General features: G+C 39.7%; 1 protein-coding gene across 1 annotated transcript in view; it reads left to right on the plus strand.

Moving 5' to 3' along the window:
• The first annotated feature begins 1,488 nt into the window (after positions 1-1,488).
• Positions 1,489-12,322, plus strand: part of LOC102568121 (mucin-5AC) — a 65,552-nt gene continuing 54,718 nt past the window's right edge. The window contains exons 1-6 of the mRNA XM_059722573.1: positions 1,489-1,584; positions 6,221-6,292; positions 8,056-8,130; positions 8,663-8,924; positions 10,198-10,312; positions 11,824-11,914. Of these exons, the coding sequence (XP_059578556.1) occupies positions 1,512-1,584; positions 6,221-6,292; positions 8,056-8,130; positions 8,663-8,924; positions 10,198-10,312; positions 11,824-11,914 (688 nt within the window). The 5' untranslated portion in view covers positions 1,489-1,511. The remainder of the gene's footprint in view (positions 1,585-6,220; positions 6,293-8,055; positions 8,131-8,662; positions 8,925-10,197; positions 10,313-11,823; positions 11,915-12,322) is intronic.

Below are 12,322 nucleotides of genomic sequence, written 5' to 3' on the forward strand. Positions count from 1 at the left end.
CCGTTTTTGGCTGGATTTATCTTATTATTTGATAATTGCTATAATTCTTTACCAGTTATATCAGTTACAATTTACTTTCTTAGAAACTGTTTCTGTTTATTTAGTATTATTATACTAGATTTGGTGAGAATATTAATTAGGATTTTTCACTGTGCCATATGGATGGAAATGATCTTGTACCCTTTTTGTTTTTCAATGTACTAAATTCTACAGCTGTTTTCTGCCTCCACTGCTTTTGAAATCAATAAATCAATAATAACCAGAATTTATGGCAATATTTGACAAATTGTTTTCTGCAGCACTGTTTATTTACCTGTGCTATACTTCTCATAGGACTAATAAAGTACTTGAACTTTTAAAGAAATGTAATAAGAACAGTGTTCTTTTCCACTTCTAGTTTCTCGGTTTGAAAACAGATAACATATAAGACTTCAGTCTCCCCTCACTCCTTCCCCACCCCTCTTCTACCACCAGCTGCTGAAACTAATTTACCATATATAAACAGAACTCACTGATTACAGAGCTAACTAGAAAGGATACATGCTTTAGGACAACACCTATTGAAAGATTGTATTTTTATGCACTGAGAAGTGAAATGCAATAAAAAGTCAAGCTACGAAAATAATAAATCTTTGAATAATAAACTGACCTATTTACAAAAACTCATTGTTCATGTTTGTTTTGTTCATCATACAATGGAACCTCCTTAAACACATTCCTGATGTAAAAAATTCTTCTAAGCAGCAAGGAAAAGTGTTTTCCAAATTACGTAGGATAGACTGACTTTTTATAGGGAGAAGCAAATGCCTATTTTCACTCTGGTTGGATATATATGCAAATATACAGTACTGGGAGTGAACCACACACGAGGAGAAGAATCCCTCTATGAACGCTATGCATATGTTCAGCTACTAAGCACTGAACGCTTTTCATTTCATGCTCTTACACTTTCCCTGATGGTGCATAACTGCTGGCTTCTGGTATTCTTGGACTCTTCATGTTTCCATGAGAATATCCATGCACATCGGCACAAAAAACATTTCTCAAGAGAGATGAGAATCCCAAACATAAAAGGCTCTATTCCACATCCTGGATAAAAATATTTTTTTACTTGCTGGAAAAAACTGATATTGTGTGGAAAAACCTCAAAAAAAACCACTCAAAAGTTCCTTAAATTGTATTGATTCCAGAATCTTAAATACCTGAGAAAACTGAGTCTGTTCCTCCTTACTGGTCACTCTGAATTTTTACCCTAGAAAAGTCTTTTAGAAACTAATACTCCTCCCAGAATGCAAATACTCTTGGCCAGCCCCTAGGGAAGCCAGAGCATCTTCTGATTACCTGTGCACCTGCAAAGGAAAGCTAAACGTTCTGCAACCCCACCTTTCGTGTACCTTGTGAAACAATCTGGGAACTGAGCCAAAGTCACCTCTACTATATAAGGCTCATAAAAAGACAGGTGCTTCCTCAGAAGCCAGCAGTTCGGTACTTGCTACCGAGCTCCAGTGAAGATGAGCAATGGCAGCTGGTTACGAATACCACTATGGATACCACTATTGGTGATTGCCTTTACACATAACAAAGGTAGGAGGATTTTGCTTTTTAGACTCCCCTTAAGTTCTAATTTGCTTCACAATTTGTAAAAGAAAACAATAACCTCTCAGTAGTTTAGCTTTGCTTTGTGAAGCTAATAGGCTTTTATTTTTAAATGAGATTTCCTTGTCCATACCTATTACCTTCCTTCCTAATTGTGATTTGGTAATTTCCTACTGTCCCAAGCCCAGCAAAAGGAATGGGACAAGTTAAAAACAAAACAAAACATGGGCAATAGGGTTGCATCAATACACATGAGTAAAGTTTAGACAACTAGTTATTCTCTCTGGTCATTTTTACCTGTTTAAATAATTTAGATTTTGCTGGGGGCAGGTTTTAACAAATGTGAAATTTGAAACTTGATTAAAAACTTGGCATGCTAATAACATAGACTGAAAGCTTTAGGTTATTCCTGGTTTTGCCTCACTGCTATGCTAATACTTCTGGTTTTAGACCTTATGTTCAGTCATCTCTTTTCCACTCCATCAGTTCAAGATGCTTTCCAATTCCAACTCGTGGCAGAAGAATTGATACCAATGTTGTGCTCATCATTAGTTCACAAAATAGAGCTCAAATAGACACAGTGATACTTTTAAATTCTTATAATCTAACTTTCTGTGGAGTAGTATACATAGCTTGTGCCTATGTAAATAGCCAACCGCACCCCTATTCCCTTTACACCTTTTTCCAATAACTAGAACACAGTTAAGCATATTAATAATCATACTGAAAATTAATTTCCAACTAGGAACAAGCCTTATTCTTATAGTCATGACAGCAAATGTAATAAATAAATTTGGTTGTAACAGAGCAGTTGTAGAGTACACAGAACACAAAACAATGAGGGAACCTATTTGTCATTTGAAATATAAATTTGATTTCATATGTTGGTTCATTTTGCTGAAAGTCTTCCTGGGATGGAAGAACCGGCAGATGAGAAAGTTGGCATTTATGGATAGAACCAGTGGAGAGTATAATATAGAGATGATGGATGGCAAAAGTCTAGTCATAATGAAAGACGCTTCTGGAACAAATAAGTATCAGAATCAAGGGCTTAATTCCTGCCAGATACCAATATTTAAATCCACTTTAAAATCCATCAGAAACTGAAACTGGAGTGAACTTCTCAGGTAAAGGTCATCTGAATTTTACTGTCAGCTTTTAACTATCTCCCTGCCAGTACGTGTGTTACTCCCGTTATTATCTGTCATTATGACCATTTGAGACTTTTTGTAAATATGGCAACACCAGGACAATGTTCTTGACCACAAAGCTAAAAACATTTTTGGAGGAGACCCATATATAATGTAAAAAAAGAGGAGATTTTACAGTTTAAAAAGCCAGGGAAGTTTTATAAATAAAAAGGAAAATAAAAATATCTGGAAGATGTTTGAAAGAGAGAAAAATCATAGAAATCATAGAAAATGAGGGTTGGAAGGGACCTCAGGAGGTCATCTAGTCCAACACCCTGCTCAAGGCAGGACCACCCCCAACTAGATCATCCCAGCCAAGGCTTTGTCTAGCTGGGTCTTAAAAACTTCCAAGAATCGAGCTTCCACCACCTCTCTGGGTAACCTCTTCCAGTGCTTTGCTACCCTTCTAGTAAGAAAATTCTTCCTAATATCTAACCTAAACTTCCCTTGCTGCAACTTGAGACCATTGCTCCTTGTTCTGTTATCTGCCACCACTGAGAACAGTCCAGCTCCATCCTTTTTCAAACCCCACTTCAGGTAGTTGAAGCCTGCCATTGAATCCCCCCTCAGTCTCCTTTTCTCTAGACTAAATAAATCCAGTTCCCTCAGCTTGTCCTCATAAGTCATGTCCCTCAGCCCCCTCACCATTTTTGTTGCCCTCCACTGGACTCTCTCCAATTTGTCCACATCCTTTCTGTAGTGGGTGCCCAAAATTTAAGACAGTACTCCAGATGTGGCCTCAGCAGAGCTGAACAGAGGGGAATAATCACTTTTCTTGACCTGCTGGCAACACTCCTACCGATGCAGCCCTGTATGTCATTAACCTTCTTAGCAACAAGGGCACACTGCTGGCTCATATTAATCTTATCTTCCACTGTAACCCCCAGGTCCTTTTCTGCAGAGCTGCTGCCCAGTCAGTCAGCCCCCAGCCTGTCCTGGTACATGGGATTGTTCTGTCCTAAGTGCTTAGATCAGACAGTTTAGGATTTCCCCATGGCATGGGTGACTCAAATTCCTTCCCTGGTTACTCATGAAAACAACTTCAAAGCATGTGTTTAGCTGACTCTTTGATTTTACTTTCACTGATTTACAGCTGAAACAACTCTGTTGAACTCAGTGGAGCTAATCCCAGTCTATTTATCCATTTTAAAAAATGTACTTTTTTCTAATTCTCTTTGGGCTGACAGGTATGAACATGATTGTGGAAAGTGACAGGTTGTTGGGATATTTGTTTCCTCATCAGTTTGAGTTTGTACGCTGATTACACTGAGCTTCTAATGTAACTGAATCCAAAATGTCAGATTATTTCTTCTCACTGACATGAGTTTTAACAAAGCTGTCCCACTCCTGACTTCAAAAGCTTGGATCAGAAATGGACAGAACTTGCTTTGTATGTTGTAAGCTGGAGTTTTAAATTCAAAGTGCTGGGGAATTTTTTAATTGTATCATTTGTTAAATTCCACATAAGTTTCAGATAATAAAATAGTAGGGGTTAAGTTCCAGGCTAACCTCTATTAAAAAGTAGTGCTATTACACTATAATTCACCCAGAGGTAAATTGTGAAATTAATGATCCCTTCTAATGGGCAAGGAAGTACAGAGTGGCATAGCTGCAAACACAGTGCTGGAAATGTTCTGTGTCTTGGAACACAAACAGAATGCCTCCTAGGGTTGGAAAGTTAAAAACCAATAATGCGCCCTTTAAAATGATGCGGTGTGCACTCCTCCAGTTCCAGTCTTAGATGCCGTCTGCTCCATTCAGGTCAGCCTTGCCCTTGTGAGATGATTAGTAGCCCTGATGGTACATATCCATTGTTTGCAACAAGGAACTAGGGCGCTAGGATTCTAGGTTGTGTAGGCACTATTCAGCATTTGCATTAAGCAATGCCTTTTTTTAACCAGAGGCTTTACATTTTGAGGTTATGTTCAATGGAACAAAAGGGAGTTTTGAATATGACTTCTGTCACTGGCGCAAAAAGTCGACAACTTCATAGGTTTCTATTGATCAGCACCATTGATCTCTGCTGCCTCTAGTTACTGCTGTTCTTCTGCAATTTATTAGCACTGATACCTGAAATTGTATATCATAAGCCAACTTCTGCTGTCAGAAACAGAGTGTAGAGCTGGCCCTCTAGCATTAAATGGGGTTTTCCAGTTTGAATGAGTCTTTGCATAATCTCCTATTATATGCTTTTGTTATTTCTCTGATGTCATAGATGTATACTGGGCCTTACAAATACTTAAATCTTATAAATTCAGAATTCTAATATTATAAAAGCCTATGTCTGTCTGTCTGTCCGTAACGCTTTATTCGCACTCTGATCGTCTGCTTCCTGCAGGTAATGGGGAGGGGAGGGGGAGTGGACCAGGGCCCAATGTGGGGGGCAGGGCAGTGGGCTTAGACCCCAAGCAGCAGGAGGGAAGGGGGAGTGGTCCCAGACAGGGGCAGGGGGGCCTAGGACTCTGTCCCTGCCCACTCCTCCCCCTGCCCCTCATCATTCTTGACAAGTAATTGACTAGTACAGAATAAAATGGTAGTAGCATAACTAGGGCAGGGTGACTAGAACAGCAGCCCTGGGTATTCAGGGGGGGAAGGTGCATAAAAATGGCACCCGATGCAGTTGCTGTCTGAATGCACCACTGGAACCAGCATCCAGGAGCTGCTGCTGCCCTGAAAGCTATGCTGCCCTGTTATGCCTCTGCACAACAGAGTCCTTGCTCTGAGGATTTTACGAAGGGCATAAAAGGGTGCTTTGTGGCTAGCTGAGAAAGCAATGAAATATCTATTCAGATTTCACAGGTGGAAACCCAAAGATTTATGTAGGATTTTTGCTACTATAATCCAAAGAGAAGCTTCACTCAAGGAGTGATATATGGGCATTCTGGGCCAAAATTTTAGGTGGTGTAGTTGTCCCATTGATTTGTAACATGCTGATTTTCACTAGACGGCTCCCTGACCATGCAGGTGGTAGGTGGATCCAGGTTTTCGGGACTGACTTGAACAAGCAGATGGTGGATGCTTGGTGGAGCATTAGTGGCTAATTATCAGGTTGATCCACATGATGCACAGGAAATAAGCTGAAAGCTAGGAGCAGGTAGAACATCCAAAAAGGATCAGTTAGTGGAGTACCAAAGACCATCACACAGTCAAAACTTTACCTCTTTTAGCCGTGAGTTGTAACTAAGGAGAAAAATCCTTCATGTTAAACATTCAAATTAGTTTCACCCTTGCCTCCTTTCTGGTTACATTTGTCTCTTCTTTGGTGCACATTTATTTGCCACAGTGTCACAAATTCATTTTCCTCTCATTTCCCCTGTCTGAAAGAACACATTCCTGCAAAGTCTAGCATTTAGATACACACTGCAGGAAAGAATGTGTGCAATCCTCAAAAGTAACACATTATTATTCTTTTCCACCCTCTCTTCCTGCTACAGTCCATGCCCAGTTTTCACAAGAGGAGCAAAAAACAGAATATGGTGATCTGTCTATCCAGCAGCGACAAGACAGTAAGTGCTTTTGCTATGCTTTATATCTTTATTGAATAGCTAAATCCAGTTAATAGTGCCTTAAAAACTCAGCACTTCAGACACAGCTTGACTAAAGTGCGCTGTACCTTTAAATAAAGAAGAAGGAAGTTCCCATTGTGAGCAATGCTCAGACTTTTTGCATTAATGCTGAAGAGCCAAATCCTCACCTGGTATTAATTGATAAAATTCCATTGAACTAAATGTGCTTGTACTGATTTCCAACAGCTGAGGATCTAGCTCATTGACACGAAACAGGTATCTAATCTATAGTTTTTATAATGTGTACATAAGGTATATCTACAAGTGTGCTTTATGTGGGTGGGTTTGTTTACACATGTATCACAAAGATAGTTCATAGCCGGTAATAAAAAATGCATTTTCTTCATTCTACTGAGATAACTGGCTCACTCATGAAAGGCAGCAGAAGTCCAGTGGCATAAGCACCACAGGTATTTAGGATGGCTTCTACAGACATACCTATAACATGCATTGTACCACTTACTGAAACATAGTGGTTATGTATAGTAAGATTGGTGGAGGAGGGGGTTCCATTGGCCTTCAGTATAACAAAGATGACAAAAAAAAGTTGTATACATTTTCTGAAAAGCTCTCATATTTATTGGTATTTTTCTACAATAAATTCTTTACAATGTAACTTATCTGATCAGCCTGTAGTAGACTAGGAGTGTGGTTGTAGCCATGATGGTCCAGGAAACATGAGAGAAGCAAGGTTTTTTTTGGTGATATCTTTTAATAGACAGGCTGTATAGCTGGGAGAAAATGTTAGACAAGATTTGGGGCACAAAATGCCCTTCATTGTTTTATCTGGTCTGTTCTTGCTTCTTCCCCAGACCGGAAGAAGGGTCCTTTATGCCCAAAACTTTGCCTAACATTCTCTCCCAGCTGTACAGGGGGTCCAATAAAAGTTCTCACAAAAAGACCTTGCTAATTAATCTGAAAATTTGAACTTCTAGCCTAAGTAACCCTACTAGTCATAGTGACACAAAGCTGAACATAGATAAATTGAACTAGACATGTGTTACAAATTATTAATAGCAAGTGTAATTAGCCACTGGAGCAACTTATCAAGAGTGGTGGCACATTCTCTCTTCCTTGAAAAATCAAGGATGATTGCCTTTCTAAAAGAGTTGTTCATTTCCTTCACATATTTTTAGTTAGTTAGGAAATCATCAGGTGAAACTGTGTTCTGAGGAAGTCAGACTACATGATCATAATGGCTCCAGTGGCTGCAACTACAATGAGGTTTCTGCAGCTGGTGTTGAGGAACAATAGTGCAGCTCTCAGGATTGCCTATCCCTTTCATTACTAAAACCAAAGAAACCCTCATGGGATTGAACAGGAAAAGCCAAGGGTCCAATCCTTGTAGACCTTGGGTGGAAAAGCACTATGAACATAATGAAGAAGTTGTAGAATTTTACAAAAGCTTATTCCATTTTCCTGAAGAGTATGTGTGTGTGTGTGTCCATGGGTGTGTGTAGGCCTTCAGCAGAAATGATACAGAGAAAGTTTAGGAGTAGTTTCTCAACATCAACCATGGCAATCACTGACATGAAGAAGGTTTGAAGCAATGATATTAAGAATCCCTTGGAAGCTTTTCAATAAAATGGTACTATCAGGAAAAAAACATCACTAATGAGGTAGGAAGATTTGTCTCTATGTCTGCTACCTGATATATTAAGTCTTTCATTTTAAAAAATTACAATTTTATTTCTTTTTCTTAGATTTTTCTGCTTCAGTTACCAGACCCCCAGAAGTGACTATCATCCCACCATTGGGAAAGACACTGGCAGTAAAGTGTAAGTTGAACAACTATTATTGTATAAGGTTCTGCAGTCGTATAACTTAGAAGAGTAAAAGGAGAGAAGAAGTAGAGTGATTTTTCTCTGAGGACAGGGCCAAGATTAAAGATAATCTAAGTTGAAAGATGAAATGATACTCTCCCTAAGTGACAGGGCCAGGGAAAAGGTAAAATGCATATTTGGGATGTGCCAAGTAAGGTATTTCCAGTTGAGATAAGGAAGTATCAGTGCCTTTATACAAGGGCCTGGTAAGACTATGGGTTTAGTCAAGGTGATTGTACTTGATGACTCACAGTGTCTGATCCCTAGGTTTATAAGTAATAAAGAGATGGTTAGACAAAAAAAATAGGCAGCCTGAATGAACAATAGATGGCCAAATAAATAAACAATCAAAGGAAAAAGCAAACAGAGAATGGATTGTTTGGGACAATAGATGCTACATGCCAAGAATATGACTAGACAATGAATGAACAAATGAGTGTGTACTGGAATTTTTAGTAAAGCCTCATAGCTTGTTTTTAATCTACAGCTGGCAACCCAGCTCACACTGGCCGAGTATGCAGTACCTGGGGAAACTTCCACTTCAAGACCTTTGATGGAGACATCTTCCAGTTCCCTGGGCTCTGCAACTATATCTTTGCATCTAACTGTAAAGCCAGCTATGAGGACTTCAACATCCAGATCAGACGCTCCATAATAGAAAACACCACCCTCATTAGCCATATCAGCCTGAAGCTGGATGGAGTGGCCATAGAACTGACCAGGAACACCACAGTGGTTAATGGCAACCCGTAAGTTCAGACATTATATTATGTGCTCAAATTGGTACTATAGCTATTGTCCCTCACTGTCTGTTAGAAAGGGTACCTATTTCAATCTCATCCCTTTGAGCTGCTCTAAAATGACTTCGGGGGTTTGGGCATTCTTGGAGCATCAGAATAATCAGGGGGTGCAGCAGCTAGCTTTTTTCCATCTTTATACAGTACTCTCTGACCTGTGCTTTGTGAAGTTTGGCTGCACCTTGGGCCCCACATTACTGTTCTGATTTATACATACCTATATCTAGAGGCTTGAATTAAAGCCAGAATAAAAAAAAGATGAAATAAGATGCCTAAATAAATTGAAGATCAGGAGCAACAGAAGCCCAACATTACAGTCTCAAGAGGCAATCGATAAAGAAATCAACAACAGACAGCACGTGCTCTCAGGAAATGAATTTAAAGGTTTGCTGCCTGAAGGATGCCAGAGGAGTGAATGTGGAAAGGGAAGCTCTTGCAGAGATTTGGGACATTTATTAAAGGGCGCTTTTCATCCTGCCCATTCACAGCAGTATCTGGAGTTGGTCAACAAACCCCACACTGTTATCTCAACTCATCTACTGTTAGGAGAGGACACATCAATGCTGCAGTCATTGTACTGATGGCAGTCCAGGAAGACATCTGTTCCTCAATTGCTTTTGGAGATCCAAAATGCATTTAAGCTAGCCACCCAGCTTCTTGGAAAGGTTTCTCAGCCCATGCTGAGCTTCTTGCTGCTGCAACTATTTTGCTAGCAGCACCTGAGGTGGTTAATTTAAAGTTAGCTCACACATGTCTACACAAGATGCAGATGCTGCTATGCCTGCAGTGTAGATGTATCTCTACTTGCAATCCAAAACAAAAGCCATCAGAAAGTCTCTTTAGAGAGGCTAATCTTATATTTAATAAGACCTGAACTAGTAATAGTAATGCCTTGAAGTGTACTTGTTTGAAAACAGACAGCCATAGTGTTTTTTAATTATGTCACCTAATTAACAGATCAGCATTTTAGGTGCTAAAACATCATTCACAGATTTATTGAAAAGCAATGGAATAAAAATATAACACTGGTCCTACTGCACTTTGGAGAGCAAATGCATAGGAAATCATCCACCCTATCACCAAGGCTTTCTAAACCTCGCATGGCCCATATTTGGCAAGTGCTATTACTAGCAATTTCCTTAGCCAGACACATTAAACATGTCTCAGAAAGAGAGAATGTCAAATGCAGCACTCTCCATTGAACTTCACTTTGATCTCTCTCCAGGGTGCAGCTGCCTTTCAGCCAGTCAGGAATCCTGATGCAGAGAAGTAACATGTACTTGAAAATCTCGGCCAAGTTGGGCCTGGAGTTCATGTGGAATGAAGAGGATGCACTCCTGGTAAGATGTCCAGATGTTGCATGTGCTTGAAAGATTTCATTTAATGTCTTCTTAGCCTATCTGCTTAGGGATTAGCTCTTTTGGGATGTTATCCATCTCCAGGGTGTCTGTTCCCCTACTAATATCTCCTATTTCTCTTTGCCTCCCAGAGCTCTGCTAATAACCACCATTCTCCCCAAACTATTAAAAGAGTCTGTTAATAAAGCTCAATATGCTTCCGATACTAGATACACCCCTGCTGTTATGTTCAGTGCCCCTGAGCCCAGGTTCCCAGACAGACCAGAATTCCTCTCCTGAAATCATGGGGGTTGAGCACAGGGAGCCATGAAAAAATTAGGTCACGGGTCTAGGACTGGTGTCTTTTGGTAACCAAGCTATGTGAAGAATAGATATACATTAGCTTCCATGCAAATGACACTTATATGCAATACACTCTGTTTTCTTGCATACCACACAGCCTGAAATAATACACACACCTTCTTTCAGGAGGCCAGGTTGAAAAGGAGGGAAAATGTTTCCAGAGTCTTGGCTGAGTGCTGGCTGCATGGAAAGGGGACAGAGTTCACTCTTCAGGGTCATTTACCATCCCATTGCTGCTCAGCCAAAAGCTAGTGGTTTAACCTTGTCACAGTCCCTGTGGCATTTCCTCAGACAAAAGCTACTTCCAATGTGACAGTGGCGGTGCCAGGGGAGAACCACTAGCTTTTGACTGAGCAGGAAGGGGAGAGTGAATAACGCAGAAGAAAAGACTCTGCCCCTGCTGCACGCGGTCAGAAGGGAACACAGACTCTGGCAGCCATTCCAGCTTCCCCATGCCTCCGTTCTAGTGCAGAAATCAATGTCCTCACTTAAGATGCTCACCTTAATGTTGGATAGTTAGCTATGTAGTTAATGTGAAATAGGACTACAGTGATTAATAGTTAAATATTCATTAGAACAGACACTAGAGCTCAGGTATTCCACCTCCTGGGTAAGCAGATCAAGCACCAGAATGCAGATCTGTATTCTCATTTGTTCTCTGTGTCACTGAATATTTAAGGAGGAACAACTTCAAAAAAGAAAAAAACTGAGATACCCTATCCAGAATACCTGATAGATTGAGAGTTGGGCCCTCTTCCAGGAAGTGACAGTGGGGTAAAAACCTGCAAGCAGGGGAAGGTAACAAACCTGAGTCTCCAAGTATATTAGAGACCTAACCAGCGGGTTATTGTGAAAAAGGAAAAACACCCCCACCAATTTTAATGAATCTAGTCCTGGTTTTTTCCCAGCTGAAATTATTCAACACATCTGGACTGAATTCACAAGCAGCTTGATGATGACCTAAACTGCAATTTTTGTCAAATAAACTACTGAAAAAATTATCTTAGTCTAGCTAAATATCAGAACTTTATATAGTTTCTCAATGAATGTAAGAGACAAGGAGATTAGAAAATATTATATTGGAATTTAGAGCTGGGTATGTGCCCTGGATTATAACTATATTTTAAACTCTGTTTTCTTATTCCCTTTAGGTGGAACTGCATGAGAAATATGCTAATCAGACCTGTGGGCTTTGCGGGGACTTCAATGGGATTTCAACCTACAATGAGTTTGTGTCCAACAGTACGTAACAAAAACATCATTAAGCTGTGGTTGTTTATTTTTCTTTCTTTTAATCATATTAATTACATGTAGAATGGGGCACTGATCTGTAAATGGGTTGTGAAACTGCAGAGATGTTTATTTTGGAATGTATTTTTTGATGATGTTAGATTGAATACTTACATAGCACATGTAGAATATATGAATAGCATCTGAATTTTTCCCCTGAGAGGACCTCTTTTAAGAGCTGCTAATAGCAACGTTCTGTTCCTTTCCTTATATAGACACTAATCACATATGAATTATTCACACTTTTCATCTCCCATTCTATTTGTGGTGATTGCTACTGATGCTGTGCCAGTGCTTCAAGCACAGACATCTGTGTTCAAAATTAGAACTGCATTTTTAAAGACAGCAAAAACACCATTA

The sequence above is a fragment of the Alligator mississippiensis genome, chromosome 2 (genome assembly GCF_030867095.1).
Source record: "Alligator mississippiensis isolate rAllMis1 chromosome 2, rAllMis1, whole genome shotgun sequence".
Lineage (NCBI taxonomy): Eukaryota > Metazoa > Chordata > Crocodylia > Alligatoridae > Alligator > Alligator mississippiensis.